Below are 21601 nucleotides of genomic sequence, written 5' to 3'. Positions count from 1 at the left end.
AGCTGTGAGGGATGTTTTGGAAGCTTCCCGGAAGCCTGCTACTAGACAATGCTATCACCACAAATGAACTAGATTTTCTACTTGGTGTTTTTCTCATCAGCAGGAGCCTCAACATTCTTCCTTATCTTCAGTTTTGGACTATCTTTTGCACCTTTCTCATTCTGGCCTCAAGTCTACTTCAATACGAGTCCACCTTAGTGCAATTGCTGCTTTCCATCAGCCTCTTCAAGGGAAACCTCTCTCTGCTCAATCAGATTCATGAAAGGACTTTTCCAAGTCAATCCTCCTCTCAAACCACCTCCAGTGGTTTGGGACCTCAATATTGTTCTTTCTCAGCTTATGAAATCTCCATTTGAACCAATTGACAAGGCTCATCTGAAGGCTCACTTGGAAAGTGGTGTTTCTCATTGGCCTCACTTCTGCTCGTCGAGTCAGTGAGCTCCAGGCATTGGTTGCGGATCCACCTTTTACAGTGTTCCATCATGATAAGTTGGTTCTTCGCACTCATCCGAAGTTCCTTCCTAAAGTTGTCTTGGAATTTCATCTCAACCAATCCATTGTTCTTCCAGTGTTCTTTCCAAAGCCTCATTCTCATCCTGGAGAATCAGCTTTTCATACTCTGGACTGTAAACGTGCTTTGGCTTTCTGTTTGGAACGCACCAAACCGCACAGAAATGCTGCTCAACTTTTTGTCTCCTTTGATCCGAACAGGTTGGGACATCCTATCTCTTAAGCATACCATCTCCTACTGGATGGCGGCTTGCATCTCTTTCTGCTATGCCCAGGCTGGATTGCTCCTTCACAGTAAAGTCACAGCCCATAAGGTCAGAGCAATGGCAGCCTCTGTAGCTTTCCTCAGATCGACACCGATTGAGGAGATTTGTAAAGCTGCCACTTGGTCCTCAGTTCATATCTTCACTTCTCATTATTGTATGGATACTTTCTCCAGACAGGATGGTCAGTTTGGCCAAACAGTATTGCAAAATTTATTCTCCTAAGTTGCCAACTCTCCCACCATCGCACTTTGGTTAGCTTGGAGGTCACCCACTTGTGAGAATACCTGCCTGCTTGTCCTGGTATAAAGCACAGTTACTTACCGTAACAGTTGTTATCCAGGGACAGCAGGCAGTTATTCTCACATCCCACCCACCTCCCCTGGGTTGGCGTCTCTGCTAGCTATCTGAACTGAGGAGACGCGCCCTATGCTGAGCGGGAAGGCACTCGCGCATGCGCGGTGCGGGTGACTCGAAACTTCGAGTTTCTTCAATCAAGACTGCTTGTGAGGCGTCCGCATCGGGGCTCCGTTGGATCACGTCACCCACTTGTGAGAATAGCTGCCTGCTGTCCCTGGATAACAACTGTTATGGTAAGTAACTGCTTTGATGTAGCAGGGCTTAGAAAAGGTTTAAACAATTTCCTAGAGGAGAAGTCCATAGTCTACTATTGAGAGAGATGTGGGGGGAAACACAGCTTGCTCTGGGTTCAATAGATTGGAATGTTGCTGCTGGTTTGGGTTTCTTCCATGTTCTTGTGATCTGGATTGGTCACTATGAGAAACAGGATACTAGGCTAGATGGACCATTGGTCTGATCCAGTATTGCTCTTAAGTAATCAAATTCACCCTCAAAAGAGCCATGAGTTCCAGGACTTGCTCTCTGGTGCCTCTGAGGATTGAGGTTCAAATATTGGAATCTTTTGTGAGGAATTTTTTTTTCAGAATGCTATGCTATCCGCCCATATGCAGTTTTTATCAACTCTTCACAAACATGCATTTGAACTTTTACTGCACAGTTTGGTGGAATTTGTAGATGTACCACCACCTGAGAAGGATGCAGAACTCTTCCAGCTAGTAGCCAAGCAGGAGTATAGAAAGTCATCAGGCAACCTATGATGTTTGTAATATGGTGTGTAGACATCAGAATGTGCAGGCTTGACTGGCTGTACTCTGACCTGGAACCAGCATATTAGGAGAAGCTAGGGTGATGTCCCTTGCTGAGAAGACTTTTTGGTGACAGTGGAGGAGGTTGCCAACCTTATCAACAAACAGTGATACCCTGAGGTCACTATCCTAGCCTACTCCTGCTGCTGCTTCCTTTTCCAGGAGGTGTTCAGCTAGAGGACAATCAAGGTCCTATTTACATAGCACTCCTAGCTTTCATACATCCCAACCTACCCAGAGCTCTCATCCCTGCTAACTGCAGCAAAGAATTCAAAAACATTAACCAGATCCTCGGTTAAACCAAGGGGTAGGCTTTTTATGGTCTCCAGGTCAACATAGCTGCAGTGTACTTGTCCATTCCAATATTAACATTGTAGACTGGGGTTTCATGTGTTTTCCTTTTTTAAATGATTGACTGGTAAGAGCACCTCAAGGGAAGGGGCTGAAGAGTCAATGCAGAGAACTGCTTGTGTTAGAGCTGCTAGGGGTGCATCATATACTACCCTAAGTTCCCATCTCCTTTTTTCATGATTGTTCATAGGAGCCCTGCTAATCATGGCTGAGGTCTGGGGTTTTTCTCTCAGCCCTGCAGGTGGGCACATTAGCTTCCATAATGGTGCATGTTCATTAGGAGGCATCAGGTTGGAAAATGTTAAGATTGCTTAGCTGCATAGCCTCAATTGTGCATAATTAGGATGCTATGGAACATCTCCATGTGAGGTCTCAGGCCACAGAGAATCTAGCAGATACTATCACTGTTATCACTTTAGTGGATAATTCTTTCCATTTTGACCTTGGGACTCCCATTTCAAATTCCTGTACTATACAAGACATTGACAATAGATTCATCAAACCTGGATTGGGGAGCTTATGTAGATGGCCTTCATATTTAAGATCAATGGTCCTCCCAGGAGACTCAGTATCACTTCAAACTCCTGGAATGTCAGACTATTTGAAATGCTCTAAAGACTCTCAGATTCTGGCTGGAGAACTAAATTATTTCTCATTCAAATTTAGGTTTAAATGTACCTCTTATATCAGGAAACAGTCATGATGTGGTGTTGGGCAGTCAACAACGGCATAATGCTGAGAACCATTTACCTAGCAGGGAAAAGCAACTATCTAGCAGACAAACTAAACAGGATGCAACCTCATGAGGGGTCTCACAAGATCTTTCAAGAGTGAGGCACCCCCTTGATAGATCTACTACTCACCTAAAAAACAAAGTTTCTCGGTAAATAAATACTGTTTGACTAGGATCATACAAGAAACTAGTCTCAGATACCTTTCTCTTAGGTAGGGTAGGATACCGTCCCCCAATCATAGGAAAAACTCTATTGAAACTCAAGCATAACAAGAGAATCCATTATTCTTATCACACCTCATTGACTGAGGCAGATTTAGTTCTCTCAACTTCTTGATTTACCTGTGTAGAACCTATGGAGGATGACGTGTTTTACACGTTTTATCACTCAGAATGAGGGGTCCCTTCAACATACCAACCTTCAGTTCCTAGCTGTCATGACTTGATGTTCAGAGGTTAGTAGTTGATTCTGAATGTCTAAAGGTGTCATGAGTCTTGCTCATTTCTAGGAAAGAGTCCACTAAGAAATGCTATAAAGTGGAAGAGACTTGCTGTCTGTTGTGAGGGCAGGACCATAGATATTTTTTCCTGCTTGAATCCTTTCTATACCTGTCTGTCTGGTCTTAAAACCACCTCTGTATGGATTAATCTTTGTGCAACTGATGCTTACTATCACCATGTGGAAGGTAAGCCCAACTAAATTTGACCATGTATCCCCACTTTTGTCCAAACTCCACTGGCTCCCAATAATCGCCAGAGTTCATTTTAAATGTTCCTGCCTAGCTTTTAAAATCCTACACAGCATCCTCCCTCCTCTAATCCCTCTATCTTGGAACTCCGAGTCCCGACAATACCAGGCCCACCCAAAAACTTAAACTTTCCTTCCCCTCACTAAAAGGTATCCTCTATGCGGGAAAATTGGGAGAATCTCTCTTCTTCAGAATTACAGGGCTTTGGAATAACCTTACTACCCCACTGCGGACTCAGGTCTCTTTCCAACTATTCCATAAGCACCTGAAAACCAGTCTTTTCACAAAAACGTAACGCTCTCCTCCCCCCCTATACTCAATCAACCAAATTCAATGTGCTATTCTTTTCCTTTATTAAGCTCTTGTAAACCGTGCTGAGCTCTATTTTCATGGAGAGGATGCGGTATATAAACTTAAGGTTTAGTTTAGTAGTTTGATTCATGAGGGGCTTGCTAACACTCAAACCTCCCATCAAGCCTCCTACAATGTTGTGGAATCTCAACATTGTTTTTACTCAGCGGATGACTTCTTTTGAGTTGTTTTCCACCTGTTATATGAAGTATTTAACCTGGAAAGTTTTGTTTTTGGTGGTGGTTGCTTCCGTCTGCAGAATCAGTGAGCCTCAGACCCTAGTAGCTGATCCGCCTTACATGAGATTTATTACAATAGAGTAGTTCTCTGCACTCCATTGTAAGTTCCTTCCTAATGTGGTGATTGAATTCCATTTTAATCAGTCAGTTCTGCCCACATTCTTTCCAAATACCCATGCCTATTCTGGCACGCTGCACATGTTGAACAGCAAGAGCATGCCAGCGCTTTCATATATATGACTTCAGACTACTTGTCGCTTGGGTCGTATCTCTGGAATCTTCTTCCATCAGACTTACACACTGAACAATAATATTTTTTAAAATAATACTTTGGGCTTTTGCATATTTGGGTGAGCTGTTGGTGGGGACTTTCCTTTCTAATATATGGAGTTCTTTTCCAATATATGATTTTATTTAAAATTGTAAACCGCTTAGATTGTATTGTAAGTTTGCAGTATATCAAATTGAATAGATCTTAATCATATCAATATTTTAAACTCTCCTTAAGCCCTGTTGCCTAGGTTAGGGAGGTTGTTTTGGCACTACAGTAGTAGCCCTGGCTTTCTATTTTTTTCTCCTTTTATTATTTTTTCTCTTTTGTTATTAATAGTTGTAACTCTTTTCTTATTGGTTTTTAATGATTGTGGACTGCTCTGATTCTCTTAGAAGGGCAGTAAATAAAATAAAATGTGGGGTTCCCGTCTCAACTGCTTGGGGGCTTGAGGGAGGGAGGTGGGCTTTGCAGCTCAGGACGCTGCTGCGCTGGTGCTTCAGATCAGGAGAGAAGTGGGGTTCACGGCTCAGAATGGCCGCTGCTTCAAATTCTTTGGGGCTTGAGGGAGGTGGGGTTTGTGGCTCAGGACTGCTGCCACTGGTGTTTTGGGGACTTTTTTTTTTTTCACCTGCAATTTTTTTTTTGCCTGTTGGGTGAGAGAATCGGTTAACTGAGATTTTACTGTATTCTGCTGTCTTTAGAGAACATCAGCTACAGGTGAGTAACTTAGCTATTCTAGCTGTTAAAACATTATATGTATATTATGGAATATAAAACTCATATAATGTCTGTTTCACAGACAAGAATAGATGAATCATTTAATTCAGGAATTACAATAAGAAACATCAATACAGCCACTATTTTAAATTCAAAATATTAACCCCCCTACCCCACGTCCACTTACGATTCAGTTCATTTAGAACAATCTTGCTAACTTTCTACATTAGGAATTTACAAAATAGAATTTTTAGAATTCTTCTAAATCTCAAATAAGACCTAGTTATTCTAAAAGAAGATGGCAAAGAATTCCAAACAGATATAGCATAAATTGTCATTGTTTTCAAGTAATTTTTCATACTGAAGGAAAACATAGCAAATCTGGTAAACTATACATGTTATGTCTTGCTAATAAATATACTAAGACAATCATAAGGTGACTTGTCTCCATATAATGTGCTAAAAATCATTATGCATGGTTTAAATTGAACTCTGGCTTCTTTTGGAAACCAGTATAGTTCAAGAAAAGCAGGGGTGTAGAAATCAAATCTATAAAGGAAATATATTAACTTGGTTGACATATTCTGAATTATTTAAACTTTAATTAAAGCCTTGGAACAGCCAATCAATACAATGTTAGAATAATCTACAACTACTACTAATCATTTCTATAATGCTACTAAATGTAAGCAGCGCTGTACACACTATATGCAGGTACTTTGTCCATATGGGCTGACAATCTAAGTTTTTTACCTGGAGCAATGGAGGGTTAAGTGACTTGCCCAAAGTCACAAGGAGCTGCAGTGGAAATTCTTCAAAGCTGCAGTGGAAAATCAAAAATGGCTACACTAACCATTAAGCTACTTCTCCGATCCTACCCTTGACAAAATCAAGGTTTCCACTATAGATATGAGAGCCAATTAATCTAAATATTTTGTAATTTAGAGATTTTTTAAAAAAAATTATAGGATTCTTTCATGTATATGTGTTTTGGATCTTTTTACAGAATTTAAACCCCAAATATGAAGAGGCATTTAACACATCACTGCAGTGGATTTTAAATACTGGAGAGGATGTGGGCATAAAGTAAGTGTTTAATTTACTTGAGTGAGCTGTATTATAAAGATTAAGTTTTTGGTGCTGGAAAACATTGACTTTTTTCACCTTGTGTTTTGTTTTTTTTTATCAGAGCAGTTTTCCTGTTTGACATTTGAATTTAAGAAATAACATTCATATGCATAATCAACAAAAACATAAAGCTGATCTAATAGCACCAAATTATACTGTAAATTTGATATTGGCCTTTCAGGATAATTGTGAACTCTACCTGAGCAGCAATTCATTCCCTTTCCCTTGTTTTTAACAGATGCGTTGGCAGTGACCCTGATCAAGATTTGACAAATGTAACTGATGTGAAGTACTTGGAATCTACGAGACCACAAATGTCTTTGGTGTGTCGTTTTAGGCGAGCTTTTATTAGTGTAGCTCATAAATTATCCATACTAGTTTTAGGTAAGTTTTTATGCATCCTGTGCCATTGTGAAATTGTTTATAATAAGTTGTGGGTGTTTTCCTCAGGTTATCCAGAATTCAGCATCTAGTGTTGGTGTTTATTTTATAGCCAAATGGATGATAAATGTGCTGGCCTCAGAGGAAACTTGGGAAATGAAGTTTGCTGGCTATTTGCTTCTGTGAATGTGTTTAACTGGGCAGTCCTATTAGAGTAGCAGATGTATTTTAGGGTATGAAATTTTCTGAGGTAAGCCAAAATGGAATGGTATCACTGATTGACCCTTTACATGGAAAACTCTTATCTAGTTTTTCTAGAAGAATAGCTTCTAGCTTTATTGCATATGAGCTTGAGTTCTCATGCTGCATTGTCACTTGGATTGCCTTTTTTCCCCCTTTGTAGCCAAGTGCATGTTGCTATAAGGATAAGCAGAATAGTAAGTGGGTGACGTTATCAAAAGGAGACCACGTGAGAAACCTTATAAGAATATAATTGTTGTACTAGGTCAGACCAAAGGTCCATTTTAGCTGAGTGGCCAAAACAGGTCACAAATACCCAACAGGATCTCAAAAATTAATGATTCCATGATATATACATTTGGCTGGTTGAGAGCACATCTTAGGAAGGAGCTCAGATATCCATAGGATTCTCCAGGAAACTACAAATTCTAAAGTCCTAATTAGGTTTGCCACCTCAACTGGTATTCATAGAAGCTCTGCTAGACACAATTCTGGCATAGACCTTTCTTCCATAAGAAAAGATCTCCCTTGTGAGATACAAACGAGTCATCTGACATCTGCATGAGGCATTTTGAAGAGGTTGGGCTACATGATTTCAACAGTGCATGTGATTCCTCTGGCACATCTCGGATGAGATGGACCACAAACGACTAATAGATGGACCACGAACGACTACTTCGGAAAATTGCGAGCCATGGACTCGAGGGTAAAATACTCACGTGGATTAAAAACTGACTGGAGCATAGGAAACAGAGAGTGGGGGTAAATGGACAATACTTGGACTGGAAGAACATCACCAGTGGGGTGCCACAGGGCTCGGTGCTTGGACCCGTGCTCTTCAACATCTTTATAAACGATCTGGACATAGGTACGACGAGCGAGGTGATTAAATTTGTGGATGATACTTAGTTATTCAGAGCAGTGAAGACGCAGGGGGATTGCGAAGATTTGCAACGTGACATAATCAGGCTCGAGGAATGGGCATCAACATGGCAGATGAGATTCAACGTGAATAAGTGTAAAGTGATGCATGTCAGTAACAAAAATCTCATGCACGAATATAGAATGTCCGGGGCAGTTCTTGGAGAGACCTCCCAGGAAAGGGACTTGGGAGTTATGATCAACAAGTGGATGAAGCCAACCATGCAATGTGTGGCGGCGGCGAAAAAGGCGAACAGAATGCTAGGAATGATAAAGAAGGGGATCACGAACAGATCGGAAAAGGTTATCATGCCGCTGTACCGGGATATGGTGCGCCCTCACCTGGAATACTGCGTACAGCACTGGTCCCCGTATATGAAGAAGGACACGGTACTATTTGAAAGGGTCCAGAGAAGAGCGACTAAGATGGTTAAGGGACTGGAGGAGCTGCCGTACAGCGATAGATTAGAGAAACTGGGCCTCTTCTCCCTTGAACAGAGGAGATTGAGAGGGAACATGAACGAAACATTCAAGGTACTGAAAAGGATAGACTTAGTAGATAAGGACAGTTTGTTCACCCTCTCCAAGGTAGGGAGAACGAGAGGGCACTCTCTAAAGTTGAAAGGGGATAGAGTCCGTACAAACATAAGGAAGTTCTTTCTCACCCAGAGAGTGGTAGAAAACTGGAACGCTCTTCCGGAATCTATCATAGGGGAAAACACCCTTCAGGGATTCAAGACAAAGTTAGACAAGTTCCTGCTGAAAAAGAACGTTCGCAGGTAGGGCTAGTCTCAGTTAGGGCACTGGTCTTTGACTAGAGGGCCGCCGCATGAGCGGACTGCTGGGCAGGATGGACCACTGGTCTGACCGAGCAGCGGCAATTCTTATATTCTTATGTCAACTTAGTGCACTTAGACCATGCAAAAGCTACAGGACATAGATTGTATCACAAAACATCTACGGGACTTCATCTTAGTGGAAGGATCATTCAAATCTAGCAAAACGAATTCCTTTTAAAAAATCTAACAAAAAGAATCCCTTTTCTCCAGAGCAAATTGTCCTCACCACAGATGTATCCAAACTAGGCTAAGAAGCCCATGTAGATGGGTTCACACTTGAGGTCTCTTATCTTTTAATAACATAAGAGTTGCCGCTGCTGGGTCAGACTGGTGGTCCATCTGCCCAGCAGTCCGCTCACATGGCAGCCCTCAGGTCAAAGACCAGTGCTCTAAATGAGTCCAGCCTCACCTGCATACGTCCCAGTTTACCAGGAACTTGTCCAGCTTAGTCTTGAAACCCTGGAGGGTGTTTTCTCCTACAACAGCCTCCAGAAGAGCGTTCCAGCTCTCCACCACTCTCTGGGTAAAGAAGAACTTCCTTACATTTGTACGGAATCTATACCCTTTCAACTTTAGAGAGTGCCCTCTTGTTCTTCCTACCTTGGAGAGTGTGAACAGTCTGTCTTTATCTACTAAGTCTATTCCCTTCAGTATTTTGAATGTTTCGATCATGTCTCCTCTGTCTTCTCTTTTCTTTTTTTTTTTTTTTATTAAAAATTTTCAACATTATTACATCCATTTAAATAAACATAATAAGATATGGAATACAAAGAAAATATACGTTATCCACAAAAGAACCAATTTTACCCCTTAGGGGAAATATCCATCTAGCCCACAAATGGAGGAAGATATCTCATAATTCAAATAAACTATATAACAGGAAAACAAAAAATAGGTATAAAGGAGGAGAAAAGAACACATTTACCCCCCTTCACAAAACCTATTTACCTCTTAGGGTGATATATTTTAAACCCCTCACTAAGAAAAGCTAATAATGATAACAATAATAATTAATCTTGTTTCTTTCCTTTTAGAAAAAGTTCTAATTGAGAAGGTTCCCAAAATACATAATCTTTATCTTGAACATGCAAAATACATTTACAGGGAAACTTGAGAAAAAACGTTGCACCCATTTCAAGAACTTTAGGACGTAAAGCCAAAAAGGCTTTTCTCCTATATTGAGTAGCCCTTGCCACATCGGGGAACATTAGAACCTTTTCTCCACAGAATTTTGCCTCTCTATTCTGGAAATACAGCTTCAACATTAAAGTTTTATCTACCTCATTTACACAGGTGACTAACAGAGTAGAGCGGGTTTGGATCAAATCCTGAGAATCTTCAAGAAATTTAGTTAAATCTACATCTACAATACTTAATTGATCCATTCCCCCTTCTACTGGAAATTTTTTCTTTTGAGGTATATAGAAAAAGTTAGAAAACATCATGGTGTCAGAGTTAGTGACCCCTAATATTTCCTTGAGATACTTTCTCAATAGCATCTCTGGAGATAATAGGTGAGTCAGTGGAAAATTAACTAATCTAAGATTCCTTGATCTAACCTGATTCTCACTCATTTCCAACTTATAGTGAATATTCAAGGAATCTTTTGTAACTGCCACCATAGATGTCTGTAAATTCTTTATCTGCTTTCCGAGAGAGAGCGTGCGTTTATCTAGATTCCAGATGTTAGCATCTACATTTCCCAATTTATCAACAACTTCATTGGAAAAAACTTGAACATGATTAGTAACTTTCCTTAACATCCCCTCCATCCTCATATTTAAAGTCCACAAATCTTTTAAAGTAACTTCCTCTGGGTTTTCTTCCAACCCCTCTGGTTGATTAGTTATTCCAGGAAAAACTTGAGGCATCTGCGAAAATACAATTTCCGCAGACAGTTGGGGGTCGGAGGCTTCAAAAGAAGCACCTTGTGAACCTGTTGGTTCCAAGTCCCTGGGAAGATCCGGAGGGAGGGGAGGGGTACGTTCTGGAGAACTCAAAGATGCTCCTGAGAATGAGTCAGGTTTATCTGTTAACCTCTGGGTACCTGGTGGCAATAAATGTTTATCCATAGGTCCAACACTAACTGGTGTTGAAACACGAAGTTTCCCTTTACGTTTCCCCATTTTATCAAAAAACAAGCAAATCACACATAGATAAGTAAATTCAACTTAACTAAAAGCTGTTCCTGCTCCAGAGGCTCCAGTGGCTCTCGAGGGGCTTGTGGCCGCGCCACAGGAGGAGAGTCTTCTTATATCCCGGGCAGACCCGATGTTAAGGTGTCCAATTCAGTGCCTGTTCTCAGTAGGCACTGCAATATCGGGAGAAAAACTCTCTGGGGAAGCAGCAAAAACAAAAGTTTCAGAATCAATCCTTTGGCTCCAGTCTCTGCACCCTCCGAGAGACACTTTCCTTGATATTGCCACAGGAGGAGAGGCTTCTTATCTCCCGGGCAGACCCGATGTTAAGGTGTCCAATTCAGTGCCTGTTCTCAGTAGGCACTGCAATATCGGGAGAAAAACTCTCTGGGGAAGCAGCAAAAACAAAAGTTTCAGAATCAATCCCTTGGCTCCAGTCTCTGCACCCTCCGAGAGACACTTTCCCTGATATTGCCACAGGAGAAGAGGCTTCTTATCTCCCGGGCAGACCCGATGTTAAGGTGTCCAATTCAGTGCCTGTTCTCAGTAGGCACTGCAATATCGGGAGAAAAACTCTCTGGGGAAGCAGCAAAAACAAAAGTTTCAGAATCAATCCCTTGGCTCCAGTCTCTGCACCCTCCGAGAGACACTTTCCCTCCTGTCTTCTCTTTTCAAGGGAGAAGAGGCCCAGTTTCTCCAGTCTCTCACTGTACGGCAACTCCTCCAGCCCCTTAACCATTTTAGTCGCTCTTCTCTGGACCCTTTTGAGTAATACCATGTCCTTCTTCATGTACGGCGACCATTGCTGGACACAGTACTCCAGGTGAGGGCGCACCATGGCCAGGTACAGCGGCATGATAACCCTCTCCGATCTGTTCGTGATCCCCTTTTTAATCATTCCTAGCTTTCTGTTTGCCCTTTTCGTCGCCACTGCACATTGCGTGGACGGCTTCATCGACTTGTCGATCAGAACTCCCAAGTCTCTTTCCTGGGAGGTCTCTCCAAGTACCGCCCCGGACATCCTGTATTCGTGCATGAGATTTTTGTTACCGACATTCATCACTTTACACTTATCTACATTGAACCTCATTTGCCATGTCAATGCCCATTTCTCAAGCTAGATTATGTCACTTTGTAGATCTTTGCAATCCCCCTGCGTCTTCACTACTCTGAATAACTTCGTATCGTCCGCAAATTGAATCACCTCACTTGTTGTACCAATGTCCAGATCGTTTATAAAGATGTTGAAGAGCCGACGTTATGGGGGGTTGTAACCCTCCACATTTTACTGTAAACTTAACTTTTTCCCTAAAAACAGGGAAAAAGTTAAGTTTTCAGTAAAATGTGGGGGATTACAACCCCCCACAATGCGGCGCGATGTCTATTAAGTAAAGTGGGGGGGAGGTTCCCCCCCACACACCCCCGTCGGAGCCCTAAAAACAGTAATTTAGAGTGGCGTGCGCCTCCGCGCTGCGCTCAATTGTCTAGGCGCGCCTTTGTCGCGGCGTGCTTTTGACCTGACACCAAGCTGAACACAGGGAGATATACAAAAAGAGGGGAGATAGTGAGCATGGATTGGAGCATAGGAACAGGGACACAAAGGAGAATGCTACTTGGGGGTGGTTTATGGATACAGGGGTAATGCCAGATATGGGAGATTATATGGACACAGAGAAGGTGGCTAGATATGGGGGAGAATAAGAATGCAGAAGGAAGATGCTGGACTTGGGGCATAGGGATATAGAGGAATGATACTGGACACAGGGTGAGGGGTTCATAGAATGGTGAGATGATGAAGGCAGAGAGATGGGCACAGGGGAAATACTAGAAAGAGGCATATAAGAGACATAGAGAAGGGAGATGATGAACATGGGAAACAGTACATACACAGAGATGAAAGATGGATGGTGAGCATTTAGAAAGAAGAAATGTCAAATGGTCAGGAGACCTTGGCAAGTGAGTTAAGAGAAGACAAAAGAAAACAGAGAGTAGTGCCTGAGACCAATATGATTTGAAGAATAAAATGATGAGATAACAAAAGATAGAAAAAAATAATTTTATTTTCTATTTTGTGATTAGAATATATCAGATTTGATATATGTATCCTGCTAGTGCTGGTGTTAGACACAACTGGGGACCACAAAGCCAAGGCTGTGCTTCTTTAGCTTCCATCTAGCTTAGTTCTCTCTCTGACCAAGGGGCTGTTGCCCTAGTTGCACTCCCCTAACACTAGTCTTGCCATGTGACTGAATTATTCTGTTAGCTTGATTTTTCTATGTAGCATTCTGTAGTAGAACATAAGAAGTTGCCTCCACTGGGTCAGACCAGAGGTCCATCCTGCCCAGCGGTCCGCTCCCGCGGCGGCCCATCAGGTCCGCGACCTGTGAAGTGGTTACTGACCACTTCTATAACCTACCTCAAGTTCTATCTGTACCCCTCTATCCCCTTATCCTCCAGGAACCTATCCAAACCTTCCTTGAACCCCTGTACAGAGTTCTGGCTTATCACCTCCTCCAGAAGCTTGTTCTATGTGTCCACCACCCTCTGGGTAAAAAAGAACTTCCTAGCATTTGTTCTAAACCTGTCCCCTTTCAATTTCTCCGAGTGACCCCTAGTGCTTGTGGCTCCCCACAGTTTGAAGAATCTGTTCTTATTCACTTTCTCTATGCCCTTTAGGATTTTGAAGGTTTCTATCATGTCCCCTCTAAGTCTCCTCTTCTCCAGAGAGAACAGCCCCAGCGTTTTTAACCTGTCAGCGTATGAGAAATTTTCCATACATTTTATCAGTTTAGTCGCCCTCCTCTGCACTCCCTCGAGTACTGCCATGTCCTTTTTGAGGTACGGCGACCAGTATTGAACACAGTACTCCAGGTGCGGGCGCACCATTGCGCGATACAGCGGCATGATGACTTCCTTCGTCCTGGTTGTGATACCCTTTTTGATGATGCCCAGCATTCTGTTTGCTTTCTTTGAGGCTGTCGCACACTGCGCCGATGGTTTCAGTGATGTGTCAACCATCACCCCCAGATCCCTTTCAAGGTTACTCACCCTTAGCCGTGTTCCCCCCATTTTGTAGCTGAACATCGGGTTCTTTTTCCCTACATGCATGACTTTGCATTTCTCTACGTTAAAACTCATTTGCCACTTATTTGCCCAGTCTTCCAGTCTCGTTAGGTCCCTTTGCAGGTTTTCACAGTCTTCCGTGTTCCTAACCCTGCTGCAGAGTTTGGTGTCATCAGCAAATTTGATAACCTCACATTTTGTCCCCGTCTCCAGTTTTCTTGATAGGGAGGGGCGATGGGTTTTGTTCACTATAAAATCATAACTATTCAAAGGTTGTGCAGATGGGATCAGATGGTTTGTAGGGACGGGGACCGAGCTCGTGGGAGTGGGCTGGGGACAGGGACCAAGCTTGCGGGGACAAAGATTTTTCCTCGCATCATTCTCTAATAGAGTAGTGACCTTCATGTTATACAGAGCAATAGCCTCTGGATATTTAGTGGCATAGTCCATAATAACTAAAATATTCTTGTTTCCCCACATAGTGCATTCCAGAGGTCCCACAAATTCCATAGCCACTCAAAAGGGGTGTTGACAAGGGGTATAGGCACCAGAGGGGCAGGTGGAACCCTTGCAGGACTACTCAACTGGCAGATCCCCAGAGGAACTCTGAAGGGAATAAACCTCTACAAACAAGGACTACAAATTGAGCAAGATTGACAGAATAATTCTGTTTGCTTGTCCTATATATGCCTGGCCAGAAAACCTGGACCAAAATTTGGTCTTGGGTTTTCTCCTCCCCCAAGTGATCTCCTAGCAGGTGACTAGGGGCTAACTGCATGACTTGCCTACGCTATGACTGGACAACTAACTGCTCTATCTCTTCCTCCTCCATTGTTCCTTTGGCCACCCTATACACCAGATACCTCTTAATTATGAAGTACGGGATTACTATTTTAGAGGGATCTTGATTGCCCACGGGGTTCCCATCCACCATCGCCACTTGAGCTCTGACTGTCCTATGGGATTCATCTTCAGCTTGGGCTTTCTTGAACTCTCCTGGGATCCCACCCCACTCCTCTCGGGCAGGCTATCCAACAAGTCTTAGGTATCTTGTCCCTCTTCTCCCAATTCTGGATCCTCATCTACCGTTGCCCCCAAGTTCATGGGACAGTGCAGCTTGTCCCTCTGCCTCTGTTGACGGGTTTTAGGCATCTTAGGGCTCCTCTACATAGAGGTCAGGGTCTTCCAAAGGAAGCATCTTAGTGAAAGACCCTTCCACCTTTCCGTGAGAGCCAGCAGTTAACTGAGCCCAGAGAGCTCCAAACTTTAGGAAATCCCAGCCCAAAACAACGGGGTAGGAAAACTGCAGCAAGTCTGCTGCTTCCAGTTTGGCCTGCCTAACTGGAGTCTTGAGGGACACCTGGACAGTAGTATACTGTCAATGATCTCCATGCACACATGAAAGTATTATGGTCTGTTCATAATTTACTTGCAGTCAGGCCATGGTCTCCCTTCATACGACAGTCCTGACGCTGTCTAAGACTTAGTGCTTGGTAGGAGTTCCCATTCAGTTCAATGATTGGATCACTGAAAATTAAACTGATTCTGAATCTTCAGAAAACTGTTGGAATGTGGGTCACCAGTTCGTCACAACCACCTTCCATAACACCTCTTCTGGGATCCCAGTCTATTAAACTTTCAATACTGTAAGAAAAGACCAGCTCTCAACTCTTGACAGAGCAATTGGGACTGTGGTTTGCTTTCAGGTTTTCTTAAATTCTTTTACTTAGGGCTGTTCAGTTAGTCTATGGCAGTGGTCTCAAACTCAAACCCTTTGCAGGGCCACATTTTGGATTTGTAGGAACATGGAGAGCCGCAGAAAAAGTAGTTAATGTCTTATTAAAGAAATGACAACTTTGCATGAGGTAAAACTCATTATAGTTTATAAATCTTTCCTTTAACTGTTAAAGGAAAGATTTATAAGAGTTTTACCTCATGCAAAATTGTCATTTCTTTAATAAGACATTAACTATTTTTCTGCGGCCCTCACAGTTAAGTTTAACATCTTTCCTTTCTCAAAACTCACACACATCAGTCACTATATTGAAAATAAAATCATTTTCCTTACCTTTGTAGTCTGGTGACTTTATTTTTCTGTGCTTTTAACTATGTTTCCAGGGCCTTCTTGTCCAATGACTGTTTTTCTCTCCGTCTTCGCTTTCTGCCTTGCATCCATCTTTGTTAAGGACGAATACAGGGACTAATGTATAAATACTAGTCAGTAAAATAGCTATAATGATAAATAGGTGACTGACTATAATGGTGATAATTACCAGTGAGGAGAAAGCGACTAACACTTTGAAAAAATGCTCAGAAAAGTGAAACTTTGAAGAGGGGGTGAGAACCTCCTCTTAAGGGAAGAGTTTACCGTCCAGTCATTGCATTGATATATGAAACATCACTTAATGTGATGTTTCATATATCAATGCAATGACTGGACGGTAAACTCTTCCCTTAAGAGGAGGTTCTCACCCCCTCTTCAGAGTTTCACTTTTCTGAGCATTTTTTCAAAGTGTTAGTCGCTTTCTCCTCACTGGTAATTATCACCATTATAGTCAGTCTCCTATTTATCATTATTGCATCCATCTTTGGCATTAACTTAACATTCAATTTTTCTGCTTTCTTCTCAAAATCTACTTTTCCATGTCTTCCCTTCCTATCTCTCTCTCCTTCCCTCCTTGTGTAACATTTTTTCTTTCCCTTCCCTTCCTCCTTTCTGCCCCCTGCAGTCCATGTCCCTTCCCTTCCTCCTTTCTGGCCCCCCTCTCAGTCCAATATTTCTCCTTCCTTTCCACCAGTCCAACATTTTTTTCTCTCTTCCTCCTGCATGCTTCTCCTCTTGTCCTCCTTCCCTCCCCAACCAACATCTCTCTTTCTCTCTCTCCCCCCTTGAGTCCAACTTTTCACTCTCTGCTCTCCCCTTTCCCCAGTGTAACATTTCTCCTTCCCTCCTTTTAGACCTCCCCATCCATCTTGCACTCTTCATGAGTCCAACACTTTCTGCCTCTTGTACTCTTTCTCTCTGTCCTTACCTCTTCCTTTGAGTGGCATCCCTTCTTCCCATCCCCCAACCCAACATGCTTTCTCCCCTTGCACCATCACACCTTCCCCTACAGTATGTAGCACCTTTCTTTTCCCTCCCTTTCTGCCAGGTCCAGTAGAATCTTTTCTCCCTTTTACCTCCCCCCTGTCCAGCAGTACCCCTTCTCCCGTTCTTCCTCCTTCCTGTCCAGCAGTAATTCTCTTCCCTTCCATTTCCCTCCCCCCTCTCCCAATACCCATGTCTAGCAGTACCCCCTTCTCCCTTCCCTCCTTCCCTCTCCAGCAATACCCCTCTCTTCTGTAGCCTAGTGGAAGCTCACTATATAATTTTATACAGTGAACCGACCTCCATTGCTCAGGATTTAAAACATTTTCTTCTGAGCGGCACCCCTCTTGCTGGCCCAAATAAACCAAAAGGATCAGTCTAAATGTGCAGTCTCTTCTAATCACCTTGCCATGTGATCTGTGGAGAGGAGCAGGTAGGCTAGGCCTGGGGTTTCTTATTTGGGCCAGCAAGATGGGTATCATTTATCAGAATTCTTTAAAGGTATGATTAAGCATGTGGTTATTAAAGGTGAAGTAATCAAGAGAGAAAGTCCTTCATGAGAAACTCCTTAGGAAATTAAAAACATCTTGAAATGGGAGGCAGTCTTAATGTGATTGGGCAACCGATTAAAAGATTCAAAGGAAATAGTAACATTAAATGGTTGGTTTTCCACTGGAACATATTGGAATGCCTTGGAAAGCTGTAAGGGGGCCAGTGTTTAACTTATTCATGAATGATCTAGAAAGGATCAGTGAGTGAAAGTGATCAGATGACTTAAATTCCTAAAGTAGATTCAATGCAAGTAGACTGTGAGGAACTATTTGAGGACTTTAAAACTGAACATCTAAATTGGGGGTATCCAACCTTTTGGCTTCCCTGGGCTGTATTTTTTGGCCGAAAAAAAGTTTCTGGAGCCACACAAATGTGTAAACGCTGCAGCAAGACAGAGGAGGGAGCTGGCAAGACGGTAAACACCCGGGAACAGCAGAGGAAAACACTGCATCGCCCTCAACCGGGGCCGCACAAAATACTTCACGGGGCCGCAGGTTGGACACCCCTGATCTAAATGGTAGGTGCAATTTAAGGTGACACAATATAAGCCTAACTATAGGTATACAGCAGGTTCCATGTTAGGGGTCATTACTTTGGAAAAGGATTTTAGAATTATTATGGCTGGTGTGTTGAAATCCTTAACTCACTATATTATGGGGATCAAAAAAGCAAACATTAGGAATGTCGGCCCTCCATATCCACGGGTTCCGCATCTGTGGATTCAACCAACTACAGATCGAAAGTGATGTGTATGCATACCCTGCTGTAGCCTCATGCCATTTAACAGATCCTCAGTTTCTGTTCTGCACTTGTTTGAGTATTTATTTGCCTCAGGTGTGTGTCTGTGAAAAAATGTCATAGAAGCATATCCCTGTTAATAGTAGAATTATGTGTGAAAAGGCCTCTGAGCAGTAGTGTGAGGGATTGATGAGAGCACGAGGAAGGAGTTTAAAGCTTGTAAGGGATGCTGACTGCCTAGCTAGCTATGTAAAATGCTACAGTCTCAAGAATTTAAAAATCATGGGAGAATTGGCATCAACTGATGTCAAGGCAGCATCAGTGTTCCCGAAGAGCTCAAGGAACTCATGGAAGAGAAAGGTTAATCTTTCTTCTGATCCAAATCGAAACTCTTAGATCTTATTTTGTATATAGAAAAACATTAAGAAAAACTTACTAAGCTAATTTTACATTTCTGTTTGCTAATTTTATCATGTTAACCTAATTAAATAGTTCTAAATTCCAAGGGTTGCCCAGTTTAAGTGATCTGCATAGAACCTGATACAGGTAATTGCAGAATATAAGAATTTTTTTCACTTTTTATTTTTTTAAATCAGCAGCTTCATCATTGGCAAGTCTCTAACTTCTCTTGGCTGCTTTATTCATGCTTCACATCTAATTTGCCAGGGCTTACAGGTCGTCCATTTTCCTAGTCTAAAAGATGTTTTTATGGCGTTTAATAGTCTCTTTCACAGCAACATTTAGCTATGCTGACACATTCTTTTAACCTGTATAATCTTTTTTATCTGGGTTTCAAGACAGTATTTTTAAACAATTTCCATAACTTAAGTAAACAATCCTAACTAGTTTCATTTTATCAGTTTCCCTTTTTAAAGCTACAAGGCACTAAGTCGTTTTATTATTCTCTCATGGTTTTATCAAACTTGACTGTACTATGATCACTATAGCCAAGCAGCTCTACCACCACAACTCTTGTACCAGATTCAGCATGAGAGCTACATTTAAATAGCCCCCACTATATTTTTAATATAACAGAAAAAAACTGCATATCTTTATGTAGTTCTTAATCCATGTATAGAAGTAATATTTTATGTTTATCTTTATTAAAATGCTTATAATAATAATAACAGTTTATATACCGCAGGACCGTGAAGTTCTATGCGGTTTACAATGATTTAAAAAAAATGCTACAAATTTGAGTATAACTGACAAGTTAAAACTAGTAAATAGCGGCTCTAGAGATCAGTTAATGTGGGAAAGGTTGTACAGATCAGTACCTGTGAGAGTCTATAGGACATTACAACTCCCCCTGCTGGATATTCCCTCACAATGTCAGAACTACCTCAACATATGCCTCCTTAGAGAAAGGTGACGGGTCAAAAGCGCGCAAGGACAAAGGCGTGCCGACAACCGAGCGCTGGGCTTAATCGCGCCAAAGAAAACCCATATTTGAAAGGGCTCTGACGGGGCGTGTGGGGGGGAACCCCCCCAACCTACTTAATAGGGATCACGCTGCCATGTTGGAGGGATGTGGGGGTGTAACCCCCCACATTATACTGAAAACTTAACTTTTTCCCTAAAAAAAAACCAGGGAAAAAGTTAAGTTTCCAGTATAATGAGGGGGGTTACAACCCCCCACAATGCCAGCGCGATCTCTATTAAGTAAAGTGTGGGGGGGTTCCCCACCAACACTCCCCATCGGAGCCCTTTAAAATATGGGTTTTTTTCGGCGCGATGAAGTCCTGCACTCAGTTATCCACGCTCGGTTGTCGGCGCACCTTTGTCCTCGCTCGATTTAGACTATGAACCTAGAGAAAAGTTACACAGGAAGGAGGAGTCAGGGAAGCAGCTGCCAGGAAATATCAGGAGGCAGAGCCAGAGCTAGGTTAGAGAGGCCCAGAGGAAAAAAATGAAGAGGTGATTCCCATAGAATAAAACAGGGGAAACAAAACCACAAACTCAAAAGCACAGAATCAGAGTGGAAGTGTCCAAATCAGAATGGTGCGTACCAATAAAATGTCCTTCAACTCATCTGATAATTCAAATTCTTTTATTCATCCAAAGTCTCATAAATTCATCCAATGACTCAATGACTCGACATGCACATGTTTCGGCCTACCGGCATGCCTCAGGAGTCTTTAGCTTCAGATTCCCACTTGCCGCCAGAACTAATGGCCAATGAGGTATTTTCCCTTTCTAGTTTGGAAGCAAATATTAGTTCTGGCAGCAAGCGGAAATCTGAGGCTTGTTCTTCCTATTAGCAGATGGATGCAAGGCAGAAAGTGAAGACGGAGAGAAAAACAGTCAGTGGACAAGAAGACCTTGGGAACAGTTAAAAACACAGAAAAATAAAGTCATCAGACAACAAAGCTTAGCAGCCGCATTTAGGGTGTGTGTGCATCTTCATACATTGCTTTTGATATATCTGTTGAAGACTCTAAAGACTCCTGAGGGGCCTTCCTCATTGCTGGGTCCTGCCTTTGCGGAAACAGAAAGGCACTATACGGTTTAGCCTCTAAATATATAACTGACCTCTTCTTCTTCTCAACCAACAAACATAAGAGAAGTTCACACCCGAAGTTCGTCTCCCCACCGGTTAGAGGATGTAAATATAAAAGACACCATCAACATCTCCTCTCATATCAAGCAGCATCATGGGGCAAAGACCTGGAAAAACTACTTAGGCATACTAACAACTATGGTGAATTTAGGAAACACCTAAAAACATATCTGTTCTTGAATTACCTAGGTTGCTAATCCGCACAATCTCTCCCACAACAACCGCTCTCATATTCTGTTAGTGACTAACCTCCAACTATGTAAGTTCTACTCAATTGCAGCATTCTTTTTAATCATTGTAAACCGCATAGAACTTCACGGTCCTGCGGTATATAAACTGCTATTATTATTATTACTGTTATTATTATAACTTTTTATTATTATCCTCTTTCATTCCTCTTTGCCCAAAGGCAACTGGCTCTCAAGGATGCGTATATACTGTACATACATATGTATAATCTTGAATTGAAACAATATTTTACTTCCTTTGAATGCTTGCCAGTTCTTGCTAGAACATTAAAATACCACTCATTAATGTTAGCAGTGGCGTACCAAGGGGGGGAAGTCCGCCCCGGGTGCACGCTCCAAGGGGGTGCATAGC

The 21601-nt window shown here is 42.2% G+C and overlaps 1 protein-coding gene across 1 annotated transcript in view; it reads left to right on the top strand.

The window, feature by feature from the left end:
- LEMD3 (LEM domain containing 3) overlaps positions 1-21601 on the top strand; it is a 385365-nt gene that overhangs the window by 167060 nt on the left and 196704 nt on the right. The window contains exons 5-6 of the mRNA XM_033958493.1: positions 6360-6439; positions 6720-6865. Of these exons, the coding sequence (XP_033814384.1) occupies positions 6360-6439; positions 6720-6865 (226 nt within the window). The remainder of the gene's footprint in view (positions 1-6359; positions 6440-6719; positions 6866-21601) is intronic.

Source organism: Geotrypetes seraphini, chromosome 9 (assembly GCF_902459505.1).
Source record: "Geotrypetes seraphini chromosome 9, aGeoSer1.1, whole genome shotgun sequence".
In the NCBI taxonomy this organism is placed as follows: Eukaryota; Metazoa; Chordata; class Amphibia; order Gymnophiona; family Dermophiidae; genus Geotrypetes; species Geotrypetes seraphini.
This window is presented reverse-complemented; position numbering and strand designations above follow the sequence as displayed.